The following is a 25508-nucleotide window of genomic DNA, read 5'->3' as shown; positions in this document are numbered from 1 at the left end:
TGAAATTGTTGCAATATCTTCTGGCTCATTTGTGTTCAAACTTCAATTCCTGTTCCCCTGTTCTTCTTCTCCTGCTTTCACTTTCTTGCTCTTCCTTCCCGTATCGCTCCTTTCCTTTTTATTCCAAATTGCTCCCTTGATAATCTAGGTTGCTTTCCTCTCCTCCTCCTTCAGTTTTTTGTTGTTTTAAAATGAAACAACAACTTTTTTGTTTTCTTCTGTTTTTAAATGAACAAGTGAGAAAAAATGAAGGAAAGAGGAGGAACTGCAGAGAAGAAAAAAGGATCGAATTTCATAATTTTTCAATTTCAATTGTCTTTTTTCTCACACATCTTGAAAATAATAAGAAAATGGAGAAGACGTCGGAAAATGGGGGAAGTAATAAAAAATATATACGGCTGAACTGGATTCAATAAGCAGAAAATAAACACAAAATATATGAATGCAGAAAATATCACTGTTTCTAGATGTCTTTAATTCTTGAAACTATTTGTAAAAACTGATAACTCAATTGGTGGCGTTGCAAATCCTCAAATCAATTTTTCAGTGGCCAAAGCGGCGGTCCTGTCGTCGGCGATGTTGGCCCGGAAGAACTCATCGTCACGTGGAGCACCGGGTTCAGCGGCTCCGTTCGGAGCTCGTGAGAGCATTGCCGCCATATCAGACATGCTTAGCACACAACATAAGAAGCCAGTCAGGAGTAGTGAGTTATTTTATTCATTATTGTTGAATATCAAAATTGCTATTTAAAAGAATTAATAATAATAATAATAATTTATTACGATCGTGAAAGTATCGTGAAAGTATAGAAGTATAGATCGGTGAATTCAATACATACAAATACAATAGGTTCAATACATTATACTAGGAGGAATAAACATTAAACATGAACACATGAGATCATACCAGAGAGAGTATTACAGAGGAACATGACAAGAAGTAACCATAGAACATTCAGATTAAGAGTCACATGAACAGACGGATTGCTAAGACTACAGGACTGTGTCAGGATGGCCAACATTCTAGAGTTTCATAGTTGGAAGGGTTCTGTTAATAAGAAAATGGCTTCGTAGTTTAGTTTTGGACTTTTCCCAGACGAACCTGGTTTTAGTGTACTCACTTAAAGAGAAGAAGTTTTTGGTTTCAAGATCTACTTTGTTTAATAACATTTTATATATGAATGTTTGATCGATTGCATGCCTCCTGGACTCTAAGGAACTTAACCCATATAGTTGATTACGCTCAGACGCCGTTTTGTAATCTGGATCATCTATTCGTATGTACTTGTTTTTTTGTCTGCTGAGTAGTCTGCGCGTAAAAGCGTTTTGTACTGATTCAATGGCTTTTACATCTGCTAATTTTATGGGACTGCTAACTACGGTGCCGTATTCAAGAATCGGACGCACAAATGTTTTATAAAGCAAAATGTGCAATTTTTCACTGCGACTGTGGTAGAGTAGGAATATCTGAGAAATAATGAATTTCGCTGAATTTGTGAATTTTCTCCAGTGATCAGAGAAGGTTAGTTTTGGGTTGATCATGAATCCTAGGTCTCTGACCACCGTCTCCCTCCTTATTACATCTCCATCAATATTGTAACTTGTGTCGTGTTGTTTTGTTCCCAGTGTTATTGTTACTGTCTTTTTTTGGTTTAGTGACAGTTTCGCCTTTTCTGCCCACTCCACTATGGATGCTATTGCTTCCTGGAGGAGGTTACTACTAGTATCCGTAACTTCTGCGTAAATTTTTAAATTCCGTTTTCTTTCGAAGCGTATGTTTTCTACCAATCAGTTTAGTGACACTCACCTAACAATTTCATGAGTTGTTTGAAACAGAACATTTTGATTAGAGTGTACCGAAATCGCTAACTTGGAAACCCGAGATCCTTTTCGTCCTGTCTACTAATTTATTCTAATTGATTTTTCAGGTTACGTAGAAAGTGATCGTGTGGAGTGGGCCCTCAAAATAGCATGTACAATATCAATGATAACGGTGAGTCTGGTTTTTTTTGCCTGATTCACTGAACCTATAATTTGGAAGCTCTCTCTCTAAAAACAATTCTTATTTCAGGTCTGTCTGCATACTCCACGAACAATTGAATTGTTTCCACCGTTAACATATATCATTCTGGCAGCCGACTTCATTTCAGTATCAGTTTTTATGTTGGATTCAGTGTTACGAATTCATTATGAAGGCATTTTTCGAGTGAGTTTTTCGTTCAAAAAATATGGCAACTATTCGAAATATAAACCAGCAATATATAAATTTGTTGAAACAGTGAATTTAAAAAAAATTATTTTCAGTGCGATTCCTCATATTTATCAAATCGCTGGTCCCAATTCTCAGTCTTCATTTCAATCATTCACTTACTCTCGTTTCTTCTTCATTGTTATCAACTTATTGGTAAGTTGCATTTCTCTGAAATATCTCTAATTCTTCTTTTTTCAGACAAATTTTTTCCATTTCTTCATCTAAATTACCGTGTTTGGTACGGTGTCATTCGGTCGATTCGGCCATTCATAATAATCAGATTAATACCACTTATAGTCAAATTCAAGTTACCGAAAAATAGGATTGAACAGTTGTTAAAGTGAGTGAATCTAGGGGAATCAGAATACAGTAATACGTGGATATTTTCAGACGTTCATCTCAACAAGTGAAGAATGTCACATTGTTTTTTGTGTTTTTTATGACATTATATGCAATATTTGGAATTCAATTATTTGGAAGAATGGACTATCATTGTGTTCAGCCAAGTGAGTTGTTTAAAAAAAAAAGAAGCTATTGCGACTAGAAATTGAGTATGGTACTTGAAATGGGATTGAAACATTAAAAAACATTTTTTAATCACCGCCAATAAATTATCAAGAATTTCATATATAATTTCCGTGATTTTCACAGAAACCGACCCTAACAACGTCACAATAATGGACCTTGCCATACCCGATACAATGTGTGCTCCTGAAGGAATTGGAGGATATGAATGCCCAAATCCAATGGTTTGTATGCAACTAAATCTGAATGCAAAGGGAGAAGGATTCTATGGAATGTTCAATGACTTCGGAGCAAGTGTCTTCACAGTTTATCTGGCTGCTTCTGAAGAAGGATGGGTCTACGTACTCTACGATTGCATGGATTCACTTCCTTCCTATCTAGCATTTCTCTATTTTTGTACTCTCATTTTCTTCTTGGCCTGGCTTGTGAAGAACGTCTTCATTGCTGTGATCACTGAAACATTCGCGGAGATTCGAGTGCAGTTTAGTGAAATGTGGCAGAAGAAAGAGGTGACGTTGGATGAAGGATTTCGGAAGAAGTTAGAGAAAACTGATGATGGATGGAGATTGATTCGATTAGATGGAGAAGTTGAAGCAGAAGGACCAAAACAGAAGTTGCAATGGGTGAGTTCTTTATGAAGTTTTAACAGAATGTTCCTTATTAGTTCTAATTCTGTGCACCCGGCCTAAATTGAAATCTCACTTAACTTTTCTTCTGAATATAACGCGTCAGTGACTTGTTCCTTCGTTTCAAATAAAATTTTTAAAAAATTAGTCTGGTGACTAGTCAATTCAGTCTCAATCCAACATAATTTCTATTTCAGATGCTGCGAAGTATGTATTTTCAATGTTTTGTAATCATCTTCGTCGTCCTCAACGCAATCGGAAATGCTATGTTTGTCTACCGTCACGATGAAACAGACATCCCACGGAAACACAATTTCTACCTGTTCGAAGTTGGATTCACAATTCTCTTCAACGTGGAATGCATCATCAAAATTCTTTGCTATGGATTTCGAAACTTTATTCGTCGAGGAATATTCAAATTCGAGTTGATTCTTTGCATCGGAAGCTCGTTGAATTGCGTGAAATTCTTCTACGAACGGAATTATTTCACTTATTTTCAAACGTTTCGATTACTGAGACTGATCAAGGCCTCCCCGATTCTTGAAGATTTCGTATGGAAAATCTTCAGTCCAGGGAAGAAATTGGGAGGACTTGTGATATTCACAATTGCATTTATCTGTTGTTGCTCTGCAATTTCTCTTCAACTTTTCTACTCCGTCCCCAATCTTCATCATTTTCGAACTTTTCCACAAGTAAGTTTCGGAATATTCTTGCTGTTTTGATTTTGATATAATAGATTTAGATATATATGAAATAAGTTAGGATATCCTCGGAACACTTTTTTTCAGGCGTTCATGTCAATGTTCCAAATCATAACACAGGAAGGTTGGACCGATTTCGTTGTGGAAGTTCTTCGAGCAACAGATGACAATCTGGTTCCCTTTGTGGCACTTTATTTTGTCGCATATCATCTCTTTGTTACTTTGGTAAGTGAAAACGTATTGAGATAAGAATTTTTGACGAAGCAGAGATAGATCGTCAACCAATTGAGTTGATGTCACAGTAAATATTTTCAATGATCATTTGACTGTTTCAATTTTGTGGTATCCTTATGCTATAACATCTTATCTCAATTCTTATTGATCACATTCAGATCGTGCTCTCCTTATTCGTCGCTGTAATTCTCGATAACTTGGATATGGATGAACAACTCAAAAAAGTGAAACAACTGAAAGCACGAGAAGCGACAACTTCGATGAGATCTACTCTTCCTTGGAGACTTCGAGTCTTCGAGAAATTTCCAACGAGACCTCAGATGGCTGTGATGAGAAAGTTTGTTCACTGTGGTCTCAACTTCATAAAGCTTCAAGTTTTCAGAGCAGACAGCGATTTTCCTATGCCAAAGGTTCGTGGAAGTTTCACACATCAATTCGCAGTGGATCATAGTTTGGAGACAACTGATGTCATGGAGACTGGTTAGTTGCTGAAAAGAAATTGTTTTAATTCTTACTATTCCATCATATTACGATAATACCGGATATCATCACTCCGAGTTTCTTGGTTTATTTTATAATCTTGATGCTAGATCCTATCCATTAAAAAAATCACTGTATCAATGATTATTGAACTTGAACCAAGTTTTGGCATTGAGGCAGCAATATTTTATCTATTTTCAGACTTCGAATTCCCAAAACGACTGATGAGATCAGCTGGTAACAGGAAAATCTCGAAACACGGTTTGACATTTCGTCAGATTGGATCAACATCTCTTCGATGCAGTCTCAATAATCTCCTTGAGTAGGTCAAATCTCTGCTCTCTGTGTGATTACTCCCTTTGTTGTTTTTACTAAAAATGTTTTAATCGAAAAGAAACTAATTTGTGAATCAATGCATGTTTTTCCCAATTTCCTTCTCTTTTCTGTTCTCTAATCATTCTTGTTTTACATGTGAATTCTCACAGCACTCTGCATGCTCTTTCTTTAAATTCTTCAGTTTCCACATGGAGGATCTCTCTGAAAGAGATCGATCCCACGTGTATCACCCATTGCAGAATGTCCGATCGCACTCGTCAATCGTTGTCTAATTCGTTATCTTTTTTGCCTCATTTCACCCGTTCATCTGGAAGTTTGTATCCGAGGAAAGATGCTCTACCGTACGTTTTTTGAAAGTTCTAGAAGTCTAAGAGAATAAAAAAAGGGTAGAGAATTCAATAGAAGTAGAGTAAAAGGTATATGAAGCCATGTGATTCTAGTGATTTCATTATTCGAAACTCTTGTCCTTTGTCAATTTGTGACATGTCCTGTCAATTTTATTTTTCACTTTTTACACACTTTCCCCTGTCAGTTTGTGGTCACTTTTTCACTTTTTCTGTTCAGTTATCTTGTCCAAAAGTACTACAAAAGTTTCAGAAACATCTCATCTTAAATCATTTGCCAATGTCTTTATTTTCCATTTCAGAAAATCTCGATCAATGACTGGAAAGTTTCTGCAAACAGCTGTGAGAAACAAGCAGTTCAATATGTATAGTGAGAATGGAGACCTCTCAAGGCCCTCAGATTCTGCACCGAAAAAGAATGCGAAGCAAGGAGAAATTGATATTCGAGCACTGCAACAGAAGAGACAGTTGGCAGAGATTACAAGGTATTATTTGGGGGAATAGAAGGAACCTTAAAATCCATTGATTTTGTCAAGAACTGGAAAAAATTCATTTGAAAAATGAACTAGAAAAATCACTTTTATCTGAACTATTTTACAGTTTCAATGCAGACATTAGTCTTAATAATCAATCTTGAGGTATTACGATGTTCTAATCCATCTCAATTCAGAAATCGAATCGAAGAAGACATGAGAGAAAACCATCCGTTCTTCGACCGCCCACTTTTTCTCGTCGGTCGAGCTTCACAACTTCGTGAATTCTGCAAAAAACTAGTCCATTCAAAGTATGACAGTCAAGATGATGGAATAAATGGAGGTGGAAAAACAAAAAAGAGATTCAAAGAGATTCGTGCTCTCATCGGAATCATGCCGTATATTGATTGGGCGATGGCTACAGTAACCATCCTCTCGTGTATCTCGATGCTTTTCGAGAGTCCTTGGCCGACGACTGGAGAGAATTTAGTGATGAATAATGCGTATTTGCAGGTAGGAGAGTTCGGCGATCAAAAGTTTCGAATTAATTATAACTTTGGAAAACAGTACTTATTTCCTTCTTTTTTCAGATCATGGATTACTTCTTCGTTCTTGCAATGACTTTCGAACTCTGTGTCAAAATTATTGCCAACGGACTATTCTTTACTCCAAAAGCAGTTGTTCGAGATGTCGGAGGAGTTATGAATCTTTTCATTTATTTTGTTCGTTTTCAGTGATCAAGTTTGATCCTCACTTCATCTAATTTCAGACATCCGTAATCTTTCTTGCCTGGATGCCGAAACATGTGGAGATAAACAGTTTAGCCCAGTTTCTTATGATTTGCAGAGCGATGAGGCCGTTGAGGTAAGCATAAAATAATTTAGAGTAAAGCTAAAAACTCAATAAAATGTTTAGAATCTACACCCTGGTCCCCCACATTCGTCGAGTCGTTCTTGAATTCTTTCGTGGATTCAAAGAAATTGTTTTGGTGACAATATTGATGATAGTTGTTATGTTTATTTTTGCAAGTTTTGGAGTTCAAATTGTTGGTGGAAAGTTGGCGGCGTGTAATGATCCGACTATTTCTTCGAGGGTATGTGGTACTGATATCGGTATATCTTGGTTATTGGGTTTTCCTAAATGCATCCCAAAATGACATTTATTTGAAACGGGAAAATTATAATTTTATTCCAGGACAACTGCACCGGCGTCTTCTGGCAGAAATTATTTGTCACACGGCTAGAAGTTTATGGGAAAGATACGGAAGCCATGCATCCCAAAATCATGGTTCCCCGAGTGTGGACGAATCCTCGAAACTTTAATTTCGATCATGTTGGCAACGCAATGCTTGCATTATTCGAGACTCTCAGCTTCAAAGGATGGAATGTGATTCGAGATATTCTATGGAATCGACATGGACCCTGGGCTGTCGTCTTCATTCATATCTATGTATTCATTGGATGTATGATTGGATTGACTCTGTTTGTCGGAGTGGTCATTGCCAACTACACTCAGAACAGAGGAACAGCTCTTCTTACGGTTGATCAAAGAAGATGGCATGATCTGAAAGCAAGATTGAAAATGGCTCAACCACTTCACGTCCCTCCGAAGCCTTCTGAATCCGCACGTCTTCGAACGAAACTATATGATTTGACAATGAGTAGATGGTTCAATCAGGCATTTGCTCTTCTCGTTGTTCTCAATTCGTTCACTTTAGTAATACCATGGAATGTAGAAGAAGAGGAGCAAAGAGCCACATATGTGTTCACTGTAACAGCTCTCGCTGCTTGTATGAATATGTTGTTCGTAGTTGAAATCATTCTGAAAGTCATTGCATACACTTTCTCCGGATTCTGGCAATCAAGAAGAAATCGAGTGGACTTATTGATCACTGTTTTCGGAGTCATCTGGATTTTTCTTCATTTTTTTGTGGCGCTTCCTTCTTCGAAAATTGATGTTGACGTACAAGTTGAACTGAAGAAATTTACATACACCTTCGGATATCTTGTTGTCATTTTGAGATTCTTCACGATTGCAAGTAAGTTTTTTGTTCGTCAATAGATGGAGTACTGACCTTTTCAATTCTTTGAAAAGTTTTTATCAAAATTTGAAACAGTACATATATATACGTTTACAATAGTTTTTCATAGCATTCATGTTACATATTCCTTTGATTATCCCGAGTTTTCTTCATTACAGGCCGCAACTCCACTCTGAAAATGCTGATGTTAACAGTCGTAATGTCAATGTTTCGGTCGTTTTTCATCATCACTGCTCTCTTTCTTTTGGTTCTTTTCTATGCATACACTGGAGTTATTCTATTTCCGATGGTCAAATATGGAATGGCTGTTAGCAAGTGAGTTTTCAGGTTCTCAATCTCTCTAACTATTGAGTATCTTTTCCAGACACGTCAACTTTCGAACAGCTTCCGAAGCATTGGTTGTGTTGTTTCGATGTTTGACCGGAGAGGATTGGAATGATATTATGCATGATTGTATGGTAAGTTTCGAATATGAACAAAAGTGAACTGGAACGAATATGAGGAATTCAGCGTTAATTTGAAGCTGATGTTAAAAAAAATGGTTTCTGTTTCAAGTAAAACATCTAGAGAGAGACATTATTCGTTGTTGTTTTGTTTAACATCTGTCCATTTTCAGAGAAGTGCGCCATTCTGTTATTGGATCGAAGGAATGAACTATTGGGAGACGGATTGTGGCAACTTTTATGGAGCTATCATCTATTTTTGCTCTTTCTATCTCATCATCACTTACATCGTTCGAAATCTTCTTGTCGGTGAGTTAGAGATTATCTTTGAACAATACTGTTTCACAGTATGCATTTATTCTGAAATGAAGAAATCGCGCTACTTTGATTTTCATTTGGCCTAATTGACCTTTCCAGCTATCATCATGGAGAACTTCTCGTTGTTCTACTCATCTGAAGAAGATGCTCTTCTCAGTTACGCTGATATTCGAAACTTTCAATACGTGTGGAATATGGTGGATCAAGAACAGAAACGAACGATTCCGGTGGAAAGAGTCAAATTTCTTTTAAGATTATTGAAAGGAAGATTGGAAGTGAATCCGGAAACTGATCGAATTCTTTTCAAGCATATGTGTTATGAAATGGAAAGATTGCATAATGGAGAAGAAGTTTCGTTTCATGACGTTTTATAGTGAGTTCTTTTATTAGAGAACAGGCTCCACTGGGAACCAGGAACGGCAGAAAACATAATCTATGCTTCTTTTCAGTATGCTCTCCTACCGTTCCGTTGACATCCGTAAATCCCTTCAACTCGAAGAACTGTTACAAAGGGAAGAACTCGAATTCATAATTGAAGAAGAAGTTGCAAAACAAACTATCCGAACATGGCTCGAAGGATGCCTTCGAAAAATGAGAAACCCGAGTCAAAAAGATTCAGAAGGCGTGATTCCATCTGGAGGACATCCAGTCGTTCATTCATCTGGACACTCATCGATATCTCATGAAGAAACTATTGCTCAACGACTTCGATTTGAAAGCAATCGAGGAGATAGTGTGGATACAGAAGAGACGGAGAGTAGTGAAGAAGACACGCCTCCTCCGATTCGGAAGAAGGCAGCAGTGAAGAATCGGAGAGGAAGTATTCCAGACGTTCTCTCGGTGAGTTAACATAAAATAATTTCATTTTTCAATTTGGATCTTTTCAGAGAACCGGTCTATTCCAAGAGGCTGCTCGAAAGTTCATGGTTGGAAGTTCAAGTGAAAAAAAGCAAGTCAAAGTATGTCTTTCGAGAACTCTTTCTTGATAAAGAGAGTGTAGTTTGTAGTTTGTAGTGAATTACGTCCATCCATTGTCTCTGTAAAGTCAGAGTTTTGTTGGTTGTTGCCCCTCTCCAAAAAATCCTTTTTTGGTATTCCCCTTCACTAATTTTTCCCCATTTTGCCTTCTGCTTTTTTTCATTTCCATTGCAGTCGCGATCGCCTGAAACCGTCCAGTTGCTTCCGAAACGAGCTAGTTCCGAGATCCGAAAGGGTTCCGGACAGCCGAAGAATTTTCATGTGAGTTCGTGTCAAATAAAGCCTTTTCTTATTTTTTAATATTTATCCCAATGTATTTTTGTAGCTTTTTTATGTGAAAATTTGTTGATTTTCAGCATTTTTATGCGAATTTTCAGCTTCAACTAAACGTCTATGACCTTCCTGACGTAGAGGAACGGGGCGAAGATTCTCCGTTTTCACCCAAAAACTTATCTGATGAATTCATGGGAGAACACTCACCATTGGTTAGTTTCAAATGTAAAATGAACTCACTCCATTCTTAATTTTTCAGGTGATAACTCCTTCATTACCGGTACCATCGACACAGGGAAGTCCGAGACCTCTGATGCCGAGTGAAACTACAAAAGATATTGATAAATGGTGGAATTCTCTGGTCGATTAGTTTTTATTTTATTGTTGATCTTTCCTTTTTACTCTGAAATCCAGGTTTTTTGAAGTTACGAGGTATTCATTTCTTTCCCCCGACGCTTTCCAAAATGTAAATGTGCTTTCAATGAATAAACAGATTTCTATTTTCAAGGGTTTTTTAAAGTTTCCGAGTTCAAATGTCCTTCAGACAGGTCTGTTTGTAAAGATTTCGTGAGTTACGTCACGTTTAGAAGCAAGTTTACAGTATGCTGAATTTCAGTTGGCATAACTTCAACTGAAGTCGAATGAAACGCCTGATGAACGATGATTGCCGAGCGGTCGATGTCTTTGAACATACAGTTTGTGGGTTGGAAAATAGATTTTAAAATATGTTTGTGTACTCAATGATGACGTGTCTGATAAAAACTTAAATTAAAATGAGCAATGCCAAATGAATGGAAAATAAGATTGTGAAGAATAATAGTACGAAAGTTTGGTTTTTATGATTCAAATGAATTGAGGCGTTGTGAAAAATGCTTTTGTACTTTTATAAACAGATTATCTAACTAAACATGTCAAACTTCCGCCCACCTCTATTCTTCTTCTTCATTATCTACAAACTGATAAAGACTTGTCTTTAACTTACTCCATTCACCTTAAGTACATATACGTTCAAAAGTGGATTATATTTTCTATTCACTTTCAATGTACATTTTCACAGTTCTGGTTTTTTGTTTCTGTACTATAACCTCATTCGCCTCTACTTTCATTTTCTCAATCCGTGGAACCCTGACTTGTTATGGAATCCCTTTCAAAGGGAATATATGGATGATCAGTGATGACGGTAAATCGAAATTCTCTCTAACTCCCAATTTACTTTAATTCCAGCAAGTCTCCTAGGTCATGTTTTTACGATAAGAGAAGTAGGATTCGATGGGAAATTTCATCTCAATGGAAGAATAGATTATCATCTGAAACATCTTCAGAGAAGCAAAGTGAAGCTTATGATTGAGCACAAATGTCTCAATTGGAAAAACAGAAGATTTGGTTCGGGACCGCCTATGTATTCTGAATATAAAATTAGGTGGGAAGAACTGATTATGGATGAATTTGATCTTCAAAGGAATATTGAGTTGAGCAGTCTCTATGTGAATTACTCAATGCCGGATTTATATATTAGGAAACTCATTCTTCTCAGTAGAAGGTAATTTATTTTTTCATTTAAGCATTGATAATTTTTTAAATTTACAGAATCTTTTCTGATAGTGAATACCGTCTCAAGAGAATTAGGATATTAAAACGCCGGTGAAGATGGATATCAGCTTTTTCTTTTTTTTGCAACTATAGCTTTGAAATAATAAATTCCTCTAACCCAGAAATACTTTTTTTTTCAAAAAATCACCTTTGATTCTCAAGAAAAGGACCAAAAGATCATTATTCTTCGAGTTGTTCAAAATGTTTCACTGGGCAGCAGTTGGTCCGAAAGCCTTGTGATCGAGAACATTTGTGAGAAAAACAGAACAAACAAGAAACAGAAATCAAAAGGTTTCTCTTTTAGAAACTCATGAGATCCCGAGTATTTTACAATTTCTTACAACTCTTGACCCTATCCCACCTGAGTCATTCATGTGACTCTTCCACTAATGGAACAGTATAAAAAGGGCCCCATAAGCCCACTAGAAACATCTTCTCTTCGGAGAAATGAATCGTCTTCTTCCCCTTCTACTCATTCTTTCCATTTCCGGATATCTCTCTGCTAGAGAGATAAAAGTATACAACAAGTGTCCTTTCACTACATGGGCTGGAATCCTTGGTCCCGGAAATCCAGCTGGAGGAGGATTTCGACTGAATGCAGGAGAGACAAAAAGTGTTTTCGTGGATGATGCATGGAAGTCTGGAAGAATTTGGCCTAGAACCGAATGTGATGGAAACATGAATTGTGCTACTGGAAGCTGTGGAGTGAGTTAACAAGCAAAAATTGCGTATTACTTAACAAATGCAATTTCAGCCACGTGAACAATGCAATGGAGCTGGTGGAGAGCCTCCAGCCAGTCTTGCCGAATTTACTCTTCGTGGACACGAGGGTCTTGATTTCTACGACGTCTCTTTGGTGGATGGATACAATATTCCAGTGCTGATTGATGCTCAAGGAGGTCATGGAGCATGCAAAAGAGCTGGTGGCTGCTTCAAAAACATCAATGATATCTGCCCAGGAGATCTTGCTGTCAGAAGAAGTGAGTTTAAGATTTAGGGATTACTGAGATAATTTTTTAACTTTCAGACGGTCGCACTGTCGCTTGTAAATCTGGATGTTTGGCCTACAACAACGATCAAGAATGCTGCCGCGGAGCCTTCGGAACATCTGATAAATGCAGACAAAGCAAGACTGCAATGTTGTTCAAAGAGGCCTGTCCATCAGCTTACTCATACGCTTACGACGACGCCACATCTACATTTACTTGTAAAGACGCCACATACGTCGTTCAATTCTGCTAATTTTTTCTTGATGTTTTTATTTTCACAACTGACTCCGAATACCTCTCTTACGTATTTTTGAATTTTTAGAATAATTACTATAATCTTTAATGAATATTTTATTCAAACATTTATTTTATTTTTCAAATGTAGAGTGCTGAAAATTTTGGTTGTCTGAAACTTACTTGTCGTCAAGTATAATACATTCGAGTACGTAGAGAGACGAGAGAGAAAGAGCGCTCAAAACAAGGAGACGCAGACACGAGATGGCGAAGTGTTGTACTCAACACGTTTTGTAGGTTGAGAATTTTTACTTCAGAATTCAGCTTCCCAAGCTTTTCTCACTTTAATATTAATACAATCTTAATTTTTTTAGACAAATGCTTATAGACGGGGTGCTTGGTCCAGCAGAATCAGGAAAATTCATCGCCGAGCATGGAAGTTTGGTGAAAATCAATCAGAAAGGCGTTGTAAAAGTCGCCGAGCAGGTAATAATTCTCAATAATTCTTTTCGATTTCAAACACGAGCAATTTTAGATTCTCGAAGCAGCTAAAGATGGATCAATCAAGGAAGCTCTGTTTCTCTCGCCTGAACTTCATCCAAAAAGTGGAGATAAAGAAGCTGTTCAGTGGTGAGATTCCGTTTTTTTTAAAAACCTGGTTTTCGATTTTTGACAAACGATATAGCAAATTCACACCAATTCTCTTGTTTCAGGGTCTTCCTAGTCGACACTATCAATTTTTCGTTTTGGCCGGATGAAGGAGCACATTATGATGTGAGTTGGAATGGAAAAACCTACACTGGATATTTTTCTGCATGTGCCGCTATCAACAAAGCGATAGCCGCGAAAATTCCAGTTCTTTCTGCAGAATGGATGAAAAATGTCACGGAAGAAGAGATCGATCGGATTTTCAAGTCAGACTCGGGGCACTCAATCCCACTTCTTGGGGAAAGAGTCAAGGCGATCAACGAATCAGGCCGAGTTCTCCTTGAAAAATTCAACGGCGAATTCTACAATTGTGTGATCAAATCAGAGAGATCTGCGCAGACTCTGTTGAAACTAATCGTAGAAAACTTCACATCATTCCGCGACTTCGCAGAATTCCATAATCAGAAGGTTTCACTTTTGAAAAGAGCACAAATTCTGGTCGCCGACGTCTATGGCGCACTCCAGGGACACGATGATATTGCCGACTTCAAAGATATCTCGACTATCACGATGTTCGCAGATTATCGCGTTCCACAAGCTCTTGCTTACTTGGGCGCTCTGGATTATTCGCAGGAGTTATTGGATCAAATCGGAGAAGGAAAACGATTGGATAATGGATCGGCAGCGGAAGTTGAATTGAGAGGAGCGTCGATTGCGGTTTGTGATGTTAGTGGATTCAGTTCTCAACTGTTCATAAAACTAATATTGTTTTCCAGGAAATTGTTGATCATATGAATAAACTTCGTGCTACGGATCCTCGATACACCGATGTTCGTGAAGTGACTGCAATGGAAGTCGACGTTTTTGTCTGGGGATACAGAAGAATTCATGCTGCGGATGTTGAGAAGAAAATTCCTTTCCATAGAACTCGCTGCATTTATTACTAAGCCATTTTGTTATTTTCCCTGAGTTTCATAGGCTCCAGTTATCTCTGCTTTATTTATAGTTGTTTTATGGTTGAATTTTTTGTGATTTTTATTTTGTACGGCTTTATAATTCTAAACATTCCAATGACCTTTCACTTTGTGCTTTTTAAAATTAAAGACCTCACTTTTTCTCTATAATTGTTCTTGTTTTGTTTGGTTTTTAAACCATGCTTATTTGAAAACTGAATTAATTCAGCCCAAAAATTTCGTAATTTCTTCAGGACAAATGTTCAAGAAATTTGACGAGAAGGAGGATGTGACGGGCGCCACACAGCTTAAATCGAGTGTTCAGGTGAGCAATTCAAACAATTCAAACAATTCTTTGTAATAGTAATAGTTCTCCGGTTTAACACAACCTACGAGAACTCCATATTTTTTGACATGTGAACACAAGCGGAATAACTTGACAGTGTACTGTAACCATGTCATTCCCAAAAGAAAGAACGAGTTTATTGGACGCGCGCGCGTGCAATGTGCCACGTATTAGTGAATAATAATACAAAGAGTAATGAGAAAACAATGCAAGTTCAACAAATATTCCCATCTTCTTGATATATTCTTTTCCTTCCGAGGTGTTGTATTTTTGAATTCTGAGACATGCTTAGGAAAAACGAGACTAAGTTAAATACTATCAGAGCTACAGTAAGATTAGGGAACACGTCACAGGCATGACCTCAATACATCGATTCTAATAGAGACATGGAGAGGTCTATGTGTAAATCTTGCAATATCCTGTATCAATCGATTGATTGGTTCGGCGTCGGCGTTCATCGTTCGAATCCTCTAGAGTTGAGTATCGGGCTCCGGGACATTTCGCCACTAGACATTTCGCCACCAGACATTTCGCCACCGGGCATTTCGCCACCATAAAATGGAGAATTTCCAAAGTTTTATAGGGGAAAAAATCACATCATTTTAATTAGCATAATCAAAGCGAACTAGCGGTATGTTTTTTCCCTATAAAGCTTTTATAAATTCTCCATTTTTTGGTGGCGAAACGTCTGGTGGCGAAATGTCCGGTGGCGAAATGTCTGGTTGCGAAACGTCCGGTGGCGAAACGTCTAGTGACGAAATGTCCCGGAGCCGAGTATCGTAGTTGCAGCGTCACCTGAAAATCTCACAATCAGTCTCAGCCTGAACTGCGGTCTTCTGAAGCCGGTGTTCCCGAGATCCTATCACAACGTACTCTGTTACTCTGGCATTACCCCTTAGTCTCCACGTTTTTCTGTCTGCTGAAACTTACCGTTATTAGTATTCTCTTGAAAAACACTTCACTCGATCTATTGAAAAAGTCCAAATTGTTTATCTTACTGCACGGTACTGTATTTCACTAGACATCCTGTGACTAAATTAATTTTCAGAAAGGAATTCGTAAGAAGTTGATCGAAAACTATCCATATCTGGAGCCACATCTCGAAGAGATTCTTCCAAAGAAGGAGAATTTCAAGGTGATAAAATGCAAGGATCACATCGAATTGCTTGCCGATCATTTGGGAGTCGTCAGATTTGTGAAGACACGTAATACAGATTACATTCCAACTTTGAGAACACTCCACAAGTATCCATTCATCTTGCCACACCAGCAGGTTTGTTTGAAAATTAGAAAATATAATTGATTTTCAATCTTTTTAGGTCGACAAGGGAGCAATCAAGTTCATTCTGAATGGATCCTCAATCATGTGCCCGGGTTTGACCTCTCCAGGTGCCAAACTCACTCCACTAGTACCAAAAGACACGGTTGTGGCAGTGATGGCTGAAGGAAAGCAACACGCTTTGGCGGTTGGATTGATGTCAATGAGCAGTGAAGAAATTCAGACAATCAATAAGGGAAATGGAATCGAAAGTCTGCATTATTTGAACGATGGATTGTGGCATTTGGCCGAAAAGTCGTTGAATTAGATTTCATTGTTCCGTGGATTTTAATGATTGCTCTTGAATTTTTTGTTGAGTTTTTTGCATATTCCCGGTAATTTTATTCTTTCAAAAATGATTCGTTAATGACTTCTCGAAGACTTTTTCCAGAATTGATTTCCTAATTTATCAAAAGCTCTATTATATATTTCAAAAATCTATTGCTGTTTTTTGAACATCACATTTTAATTTATCTATTTTCTTCTTCATCTTCTTGTGTCTTTTCTTTCTCTCCTTTCCTGTTTCCTTCTCGATTCTCATAAAATTTCCACAGTTTTCCATCCAATTTTTTAATCCTTTTCTCTTCTCTCTCAATTCTCCATGCGATCTCTTCCAGTTGACTCTCCTCATTTTTCCTGACTTGTCTGAAATTAGATCATTGCATTCAGGAATCTAAAATCGTTAAGCATACAAATTCGCGTGATGAGTTTGTCTGAGAGCATGTAGCTGACTGGTCAAACTGCTCAATCTGAACGCTTTTTCTGAGAAATCGTCCACAAGAATCTGGAAGGAATTATCCAAAGTGCACTGATATTTCTCAGTAATTTGATTGCAAACTGCCAGACAACCCAATGCCTCACTAATCTTGCTGTTTTGCTGCTCAATATTTCTGGAAGAATACGTGTTTTTGAGAGTTTTCAAATAACAAATAATTACAATTCGATGGCTTCCAAAAGTCCTCGTTTCTCGAAGTAGTTTGTTCTCTGCGCATGAAGCGAACCTTGGATTTTGGCGAATCTAGAAAAGAATTTGGATGAAAATTCCCGAGAAGAGAGAACTCACGAACTGAAAGCTCTGCTCAAGTAGTCAACATCATCCATTTTCGGTTTTTCATTGATATAATTCGCGAAATATTGATTATCAATGCACAAAGAAGGAGTAATTGTGGGGATGGGTGGGAGAGAAGTTGATGGAGTTGGATCAGATGGAATGGGTTCTTCTTCCGATGGAACCGATGACACTTTCTGAATTCAGATATCTCAATTGAAGATGAGGAACAAGAAAAGTGTCACATTTTGATGTTTTCCTTTCGACTGAATCGACGGAAGTTTCACAAATGAAATCCTTCTCGTTGACTTCTGCCATCTCAATTTGGAAGATGATGTTCCTAATTTATCTGGACCTGAATCATATCTATGAAAAAAAATGAAAAAAGGGTAAATACCTGAAATCGGAGGAAACATTGGATTTTTGAAGCCAACAATTTGAAAATAAAGAATGCTGAATAAGAAACGGAAAAGCAGTGAAGCAGTAATACGAATTTGTAACTTGAACTTGTGCTATGAACTGGAAAAACATATATTTAAAAAAGATGGTTGGAAACTGAATGAAAAAAACAATCAATTGGCTCCGTGAATCACAGTTTTTCAGAAGACTAAGAAGCTCGAAAAATCCATCGTAGTGAAAGTTCATAGAGTGAATCTACCATGCAAAGTATGTGAAACAGTAACATTCTATATGAATATCTACAATATGATTGACACTGTCCACCTACAGTATCTTACAGTAAAAAACACATTTCTCAAGTGCCTACAGGGACCAACTTCGAAAGGAAGCCGTCCAGAACTCACCTCAACTTATCAGGCCCTCTCAATTTCATTCCCTCGTTTTATAAATTTCCTTCGAACAATGTCTGGTTAATAACGTGCGTCTACTTTACTCATATGATCATTGATATATACAGCTAATTATATGTTCACCGAGTTTTGATCCAGGGAGAGATAAGATAAACTATTGAGAGTTTCTCTAAATTATACTCACTCTCTTGTGACTTCATACACTTTTTTCTAATTTTGGCTCATTTCTGGAATGTCACCTTCGATGATCTTCTCGAGTCTCTTAAGGATACTTCAGACGTCACAGTGAAGTATATTATCAAGAGGTGGTCAATGCATCGAAGTTTCTAACTCGAATAGAACGAATTGTAAGCAGGAAAAAGATGAATTGAGATATTGGAAGATAGGAATCGATGCATTGATCCAGATTGAAGTGTTGCAAGATCAAACAACAGTGATGGTGTTCATTATCTCTATTTGTGATTGTCGAATTTTTGGGTAAGTTCAAAGCTTTGAATTTCATATAACAAGTATCAAAATATCCGCCCAATGGAATTCGATGAAGGACGACTGAGTAGCGCAGTTGGAATCAAGTCGGTTGTGAGGAGATTAGAAGGATTCAATGGAACCCTGAATCCAGGAGTATCTGTATCTCCACGAAGTGAGTTTTAATGTTTCCTTCAATTCATAAAATTCGTTACTTTCAGCGGAAATCGATCTATCCGGATAAAATAACTCTGCTGAACACCTTGAAGACGTTCAATGGTTTTATGATACTTTGAAAACTGAGATTTTTAATTTCAAAGCGCTAGAAACAATATCGAAAGCTATTTCATTCGTTGTCGTAAAATCTGATGCAGCGTACGCAAACACTCTCACGAGAAGTTGCGGCCTCAAATTTCAAGATATTACAGCCAAAAATATTTTTTGTTTCTGTAAATAAATAGCTTTTAAGATTTCTTCTGTTTACTTGTAATCATTAAAACAAGATTTCGGTCGAATTGCATTGTTTTGTCACTGTCCTCTGCGCTATGTCCGTATTCAAAATCTCTTTCATTTTCAGAAATGACATTCCTTGAAACCGAAATGTCGCGTTGCATTCCGAAAAGTTTTGGAAAAACTCCTACGCCAAGTTTCGGCGTCTCAAACAATTCGAACAATTCGAACAACTCAAACAACTCGAACAACTCAAACAACTCGAACTATTCTAACAATACTAATTTCGAAAACAGTACAAAATCTTTCAAAACGAAGAGCTTTGGTAAGATCAGTCACTCAAACTCTCTTGGAAATCGTAAGCCATTGATTTTCAGGTCCTCCTGCTCCTTTTTCAGGCTCTCCGGCTCCAAAGCGTTCGATTTTCAAATACGCAGTCACTATCAAGTATACATTTACGAAACGAAATGGTACTCAAGAATCGCTCGACTTTTCAAAATCAATAAAAAACGGATCACTGCTGGAACATGACAAGAATAGATGTAAACGTGTCTACAAAGTGGCAGTGAAAATTTACGAAGAACGTCTTCAAGGCGGACCATTCTACTACGACTGCCAGTCTACACTCTACAGTTCAACAAAACTTTCGAACGAGGTTCGTAAGATTTAGCAAATATTTTTATTGCCGGCATTTTCCCTCATTAATATTTCAGATAACAATCAGAGAAAACTGAAATTTCCAATTTCTCTCTAGGAGAGCAAATATTTTTAAGTCTGCTCCAAAATCTTTTTAATTTGACTTTCAGGATATCCACTGCGTCATCTTCGACGGAGTCTCCAAACGTCCAAATTTCGTCAAAGCAGAATTCATTTTCGAGAGACAAAACGAGCCAACAGAGATCCCACTAAACCAGTTCCCCCAAGAAATCGCGAATTCGACTCCGTCGGAGCACTTCAAAACCAATACCGGTACTCATTATCTTCTTAACCGAAAACCGGCTAGAAATCTTTGAAATCGAAACACTACTAATTTCTAGAAACTCGAAGTTTGCTTGTATTATTGTACTTCAGCACCTTATGTCATTACTTACGTTTATTTTGTGTTTATCTCACTAATAACTATTATAACTCGGGTATATTTTGGTTCTGTAAATAAATTTCCAAGCATCACGTCTATTTTATTATCAGGGGAAATAGGAGCAACGACCACAATCGTTTGAAGGGTTGATAAAAGAGGTAACGGCGGTCAAATTGAACAAACGCCTTATCTTTTTTCAGAAAACTGTTCTTGGAATCGTATTTTATTCTATCAACCGAAAGTTTTCCACGGTTAATACCTCCTGTCCATTCCCCCTCTACAGTATCCTCGCATCTCGCTTGCATCACACACATAAAACCACCGTCCCTTCCTCCAATCATAAATACAGAGCATTTTCCTCTACGTCTCTAACCTCCAATGGCCAGTGATGGCTGGTGTCCTCCCGGAAGGGTCTCGCCGGGAATTGTTGCTTGTGTATCTTATTGCAATGCCATCACCTCCCTTTTGAATAAATTTGGGAGAACGATTGATTTGATTTGTTGACTTTTTTGGATTCTTAAACATCTAGCCAGATGTCAGTCATCTTTCATACTACATACATTCGGTCGATTAGCTTCTTTCTGTGAGCAGATTATTTCAATATTTTTCAGATTTTCTTTTTTTTTTCAACACTTGTCTCCCTCATTTCTAATCTCTGTGTTCTAAATGCCTCCGTGCTCTGATTAGTGCACAATCTGCGTCTTTTCTGGACTCCACTCTCTCTTTCTCATTTCAACATCACCTACATCTTTTTAATCCGCTCCTATGCGCACTAATATATTTTCTCTTACTCTCTTTTTTGAATTTTCTCGGAAAAATGTGATTTGAATATCCGTCTGCAGACAAGAACCTTGAGACTAGAAATGTTTACGTTAAGTGTTCAGTTGTTTTCTAAAATTTATAATTAGACCTTCGGGAATTTCGAAAAAGGAGAAGAAGAAGAAGGCCATTTGCAGTCAACTTCATGTGATATCGATAATATATCATTCAAAAGTTTTTGAAGGTGATATTTTTTATCACAATCAAATGGAGGTTGTTCCGATGATAGATCAATTTCAAATAGGTTCTATCATTTAGAAGAAAGGTAGCATTTTCAGGAGACAGGCACAGTTCGATTTTTATGGAATCAATTACCCAGGGACAAAGTGTCTGGAAATAAGTTTGCAGTTTTTTTTTCAATAATCAATTCCAAGGGAAATATCGTCATTATTCACAAAACGGTTATCGACAAATCATCTATTGATGTGCAAAACGAGCAGGTTTATATTGAAAATAAGCTTTTTTTTTTTTTCAAAAATGGTTTTCAAGAATCGAGATGAAAGTTTTAGCTTTTTTTATTCAGGAAGATTTCTATCTACAACCATTCAACTCAGAATTTCTTGCTTCTCGTCGAATCATTCATGGTTTTCCCTGATATTCTATTTAAATTCCTACCCAAAATCTCTTTTTTCTTCAACCCAGTACCCCCTCTGAATTCCCCCTTCACACTGTTTTCTATCTACAAACAGTTATCATTCTTCTCCTTCTTCTTTTTCAGTTCCCCACCTTTTTCTCTTCTTCTCCCCATTCAGAACACTCATGGTCAGCATGAAGCTCCACCCATCCCCCCTTCCTCTTCTTCGTTCTTGTTTTCGACTTCTTTTCACTCATTCTCTCTCTTTTTTTCCTCCAAACACCCGCTGGCATGGGTATCGAAATGACCTCTCACTCTACTCTCCATTGAATGTGTTTCTCTCGACTCTCTCTTCTCTTACTCACAAAGTCTCCTTTTTCGGACCTCTGTGCTTGTTTGAATATTCGAATATTTGCAAAACAAATGGAGAATATTATTTTTTTAATAGATATTTGGGAAGAGAGATTATCTGAATTAAAATAAATTTCTTTTTTTGTTTAATCCCAAAAAGGACATTTTCGACAAGAACTAATACGTTTTCTATTCCGTGCTGCTTTCGCTTGAAAAAATATTTTTAGTGAAATCTAGTGAAGTTTAGAGTTCAAAAACCGTCACGAGTCATCTGAATCCGACAACTTCTCGTAGAATTGAGATAAATATATTCAAAATAGTTTTTCCCGTACTTTGTTTTCTTTTTTCTCTTTGTGGAAACTCCTTCTACCTTTTCTGACTTTCTATTTATTTTATCGGGAATTTTCTAAATCTCTCTCTTTTCCAAATAGATGTTTCCTTTTTTTAATTCTCGTCACCTAACTTTCAATCCTCTTTTTCCAGGTAATGCCGCCAACTGGCGATGAACATGACGGTTCGGGTCCGGCTTCGGAGAGATCGCCTCGACACCATGCCGGATTCCAGCCACTCGCTAAGAAAGAGTCACCTCATTCGGGTCGCGGAGGAGCAAGAATGATTAATGTTGGAACCAATTGCAGAAGAATTGGTTTGTTTTCACTAATTGAGTTTTACGTAAAACTTCTCCGAATTTTAGTTCTGTCTCCAAAGTTCACTGTGTACCAATACGCCGTGACTATCAATTATGTCTTCAGCCGCCCAGGAGGAGGTGAAGTAACCATTCCAATTTCGAAGTCCAACAAAATGGACAAAGAGCATGAAAAGGACAAAAATAGATGCAGGAGTGTATACACAAAAGCGATGAGCAGCTACGTGAATCTGAAAAATGGTGGAACATTGTTCTATGATGGCCAAGGCATTCTCTGGAGCTTGTCGGAACTGGAAAATGAGGTAAGATATCAATTATTGAGTTGAGTAGATCAAAACTTGTGTTTATTCAGAATATCTCGCTGATCATCACTGAAGGAATCAGCAAACGACCAAATTTCATTCGTGCCGAGTTCAAGTTGAACAAGATTCTTGGCTCCGGTGAGCTTTCCTCCGACGACGTTTGGAAATCAGTTCATCAATGTCCTGGCGAGGCGGATAAGTCGATTCATCAAGCAATCAGCACTATGATTGCAGAAGGGCCTAATTCAAGGTGAAACTTCAGTCTTCAATATTCGAATAAAATTTAATTTCAGATTGAGTGTGCTAGAAGTCAACAACACAACCCACTATCTCATGAAGGGCAATAATCTTCCGTAATATTTGATCACATTTGTTTCTTTTTCCAATTTCCATTTTCAGAATTCATCTTGAAAAGTTCCCAGAAGGAGAAATCTCGTCAGCTGTCGGAGTCACGAAATCAATCAAAACATTGGAGGGATTTGACGGAAACCCAAGTCTTTTCATGACAAATGACAGTACGTTTCGAATATTTTCTCAATCAACAATCTTTTTATATTTCAGTCAAAGTCTCGCTTTTCCACCCTAATCTTTGTTGGCCACTTATAAAAGTATTCTCGACTTTTAATGGATTCCACTGCAGATTGTCAGCTGAAAACAGCGTCGCGCGCAAAATTTTCGAACACCACAAAAACTGTTATGTTGTTCTGGACTACGGAGAGTTTAAACATCTCGGAGTCGATGGATCTGTTATGATGATTAAAGGATTCGCTGCGAGCGCAAGGAATCAAGAATTTCAACAAGACAGCGGATTAATGATCTCTGTCTACGACTACTTCCGCAGCCGTCACAATATTGAGATCCAATACCCTGATCTCTTCACTGTCGCTGCTGTATCTCTTAATGCAGAAAGACGTGTATCGTACTTCCCGCCAGAAGTCCTTCGATTGGCTCCGGATCAGAAGGTATCGAAGGAAAGAATGACAAAAGAAGAGGAGAGCAGACTGATCAGGGTAAAACTATTCAAAAGTATCATACTTGTTAAATTAATATTTTTCAGATGAATGCATTGAAACCTGAGCAGCGTATGGATATCGTTGACAGGATCGTTGAACAAGTGGGATTGACCAATGAAGTAAACCCAGATGTCTTCAGAATCGAGCAACCGATGATTGTCCCTGCAGTCGTTCTTCCAGCTCCACATCTCAACTATTCATCAAACAACAGTAGACATTTTGTGGAACCAAAGAAGCTAACGAACTGGGAAATCGTATTTCTCAATGATGAAACTTGTTGGTATGTCTTACACTTGTCTCAGAAGTTTTACGAGAAAATTACTTCCAGGGACGTCGGTGATATTCTGATGAATGAAATGTTTGAATGTGGGATGCAAGTGGAACCACCAAGTTTCTCTCACATCAGAAATAAAGATGTTCACAGCATCTTCACAAATGCGATGAGAACAGGAAAGCAACTGCTCTTCTTTGTTCTCAGTAAACAAACTGCTTACCACGAATTCATCAAAGCATGCGAGCAGAGATATGATATTCTCACTCAGGAAATTAACTTGGAAAAAGCTCGTACCCTGGCAAGACAGGCGAGAACCCGGAGAAATATAGTCAATAAAACCAACATGAAACTTGGAGGATTGAACTATAATATTGGCTCCAACTTCTTGAATGAAGAGAACATTCTCGTCCTCGGGTTCTCACTCTCACACACTGCTTATGGAGAGTCGGTAAGTCATTCAGTCTCGTTGAGCTAGTTCATTTCATTTTCTTTTAGGAGGTAGTGTCAGTTGGATTTGCTGGAAATATTCTGGATAGAGCTCACAAATTCTGTGGAGGATTCTACTACACAAAAAGAACCAAAGACGTATGAGTTCTGAAACCTCTGGTGTACAAAAACGAATTTGAGAAATTTCAGATTTTCGGAGATGTCATCTACGATGTACTGAAGGATTCGCTCAAGACTGCCCGTAAAAATAGGGCGATGAAGGCCGAGAAGGTCGTGATCTACTTCAATGGGATCGCAGAGAGCCAGTTGGCAACTGTGAACGAGGTGTACACTAAGAAGTGTCTGGAATGCTTCGCTTCGCTCAAAGCGTCATACGACCCTGAACTAATTGTCATGGCAGCGACCAAGATGCACAGCACAAGGCTCTTTGACTCGTTTCAGGTAAAGCTATTTGGTTGCGTTCCTCTTGAAAGCAGAAACATTTTCAGGGGAGAGTGTGCAACTTGAAGCCGGGCACCATCGTCGACACAGCTATCGTCTCTCCCGTGTACAATGAGTTTTACCATGTGGGAGCCAATGCCATCCAAGGAACTACTAAACCCACGAAATACACAGTCATTCATTCGTCGAAGAGAGTTGATATGGAATACTTGGAAGAGCTCACGAACAGTCTCTGCTATGACCATCAAATCATCGAGAGTTCGATCAGTCTTCCAGTTCCTCTCTTCATCGCTTCCGACTGTTCGGAGAGAGGAACCGCAGATCTGAAGTATTGTGATGAGTAAGAATGAATTGAATCATTAGCTTCTTGAATTTTTATTGTTTTCCAGGTCACTCTTCGAAAATGGAGAATTCCAAAAGGAGAAAATTAACGACATGTTCACCTACAAGTACAAGAAACTCAAAGAAACTCGTTTCAACGCTTAAAACACCTTCTCATCTCACTTCATTTTCTATTTATTGTATGCTTCATGACTTCTTCTTTGTCTCATCTTTCCATTTCAAAACTTTCTACTTGTGTTCAATTCACTGTCTGAATTATTATCTATCTCGATTTGTTTCACCTTCTCATGATCTTTTCTCTCTTGAACCGGAACCGATTTCTTCTTCTTCAACCCCACTTAACCAACAC

General features: G+C 37.8%; 7 protein-coding genes across 7 annotated transcripts; 6 read left to right on the top strand and 1 right to left on the bottom strand.

Annotated features, from left to right (window-relative positions):
* Positions 1-576: 576 nt before the first annotated feature.
* Positions 577-10392, top strand: GCK72_013653 (uncharacterized protein; the record flags this gene model as incomplete). The annotated part of the gene is made up of 27 exons (XM_053729927.1): positions 577-703; positions 1928-1992; positions 2071-2205; positions 2304-2403; positions 2449-2590; positions 2641-2756; positions 2902-3398; positions 3599-4093; positions 4190-4327; positions 4495-4673; positions 4719-4816; positions 5018-5138; positions 5799-5981; positions 6167-6482; positions 6560-6691; positions 6739-6833; positions 6885-7062; positions 7164-8007; positions 8169-8325; positions 8375-8468; positions 8627-8762; positions 8871-9144; positions 9221-9611; positions 9659-9730; positions 9924-10010; positions 10127-10234; positions 10282-10392. 27 exons carry the CDS (start codon positions 577-579, stop codon positions 10390-10392), a joined length of 5391 nt encoding a protein of 1796 aa, XP_053584699.1.
* Positions 10393-12059: 1667 nt separating this feature from the next.
* GCK72_013652 (uncharacterized protein) lies at positions 12060-12854 on the top strand (the record flags this gene model as incomplete). Its single annotated transcript, XM_003090424.2, has 3 exons — positions 12060-12317; positions 12367-12592; positions 12640-12854. The coding sequence occupies 3 exons, from the start codon at positions 12060-12062 to the stop codon at positions 12852-12854; spliced, it is 699 nt and encodes a 232-aa protein (XP_003090472.2).
* A 359-nt stretch (positions 12855-13213) lies between these two features.
* On the top strand, positions 13214-14430 carry GCK72_013651 (uncharacterized protein; the record flags this gene model as incomplete). The annotated part of the gene is made up of 4 exons (XM_003100906.2): positions 13214-13321; positions 13371-13465; positions 13549-14209; positions 14260-14430. 4 exons carry the CDS (start codon positions 13214-13216, stop codon positions 14428-14430), a joined length of 1035 nt encoding a protein of 344 aa, XP_003100954.2.
* Positions 14431-14695: 265 nt separating this feature from the next.
* Positions 14696-16368, top strand: GCK72_013650 (uncharacterized protein; the record flags this gene model as incomplete). Its single annotated transcript, XM_003090425.2, has 3 exons — positions 14696-14761; positions 15831-16055; positions 16102-16368. The coding sequence occupies 3 exons, from the start codon at positions 14696-14698 to the stop codon at positions 16366-16368; spliced, it is 558 nt and encodes a 185-aa protein (XP_003090473.2).
* A 202-nt stretch (positions 16369-16570) lies between these two features.
* GCK72_013649 (uncharacterized protein) lies at positions 16571-17564 on the bottom strand (the record flags this gene model as incomplete). The annotated part of the gene is made up of 6 exons (XM_003100878.2): positions 16571-16745; positions 16793-16990; positions 17038-17118; positions 17164-17345; positions 17394-17503; positions 17546-17564. The coding sequence occupies 6 exons, from the start codon at positions 17562-17564 to the stop codon at positions 16571-16573; spliced, it is 765 nt and encodes a 254-aa protein (XP_003100926.2).
* A 1437-nt stretch (positions 17565-19001) lies between these two features.
* Positions 19002-19885, top strand: GCK72_013648 (uncharacterized protein; the record flags this gene model as incomplete). The annotated part of the gene is made up of 3 exons (XM_003090428.2): positions 19002-19197; positions 19250-19527; positions 19679-19885. 3 exons carry the CDS (start codon positions 19002-19004, stop codon positions 19883-19885), a joined length of 681 nt encoding a protein of 226 aa, XP_003090476.2.
* Positions 19886-22180: 2295 nt separating this feature from the next.
* GCK72_013647 (uncharacterized protein) lies at positions 22181-25303 on the top strand (the record flags this gene model as incomplete). The annotated part of the gene is made up of 12 exons (XM_053729926.1): positions 22181-22340; positions 22389-22642; positions 22693-22892; positions 22936-22995; positions 23042-23157; positions 23204-23652; positions 23700-23935; positions 23984-24377; positions 24425-24514; positions 24566-24817; positions 24865-25157; positions 25207-25303. The coding sequence occupies 12 exons, from the start codon at positions 22181-22183 to the stop codon at positions 25301-25303; spliced, it is 2601 nt and encodes an 866-aa protein (XP_053584698.1).
* Positions 25304-25508: the final 205 nt, after the last annotated feature.

Source organism: Caenorhabditis remanei, chromosome IV, assembly GCF_010183535.1.
Source record: "Caenorhabditis remanei strain PX506 chromosome IV, whole genome shotgun sequence".
NCBI lineage: Eukaryota > Metazoa > Nematoda > Chromadorea > Rhabditida > Rhabditidae > Caenorhabditis > Caenorhabditis remanei.
Note: the sequence above shows the minus strand (reverse complement) of the source record. Positions and strands in the feature narration are given on the sequence as shown.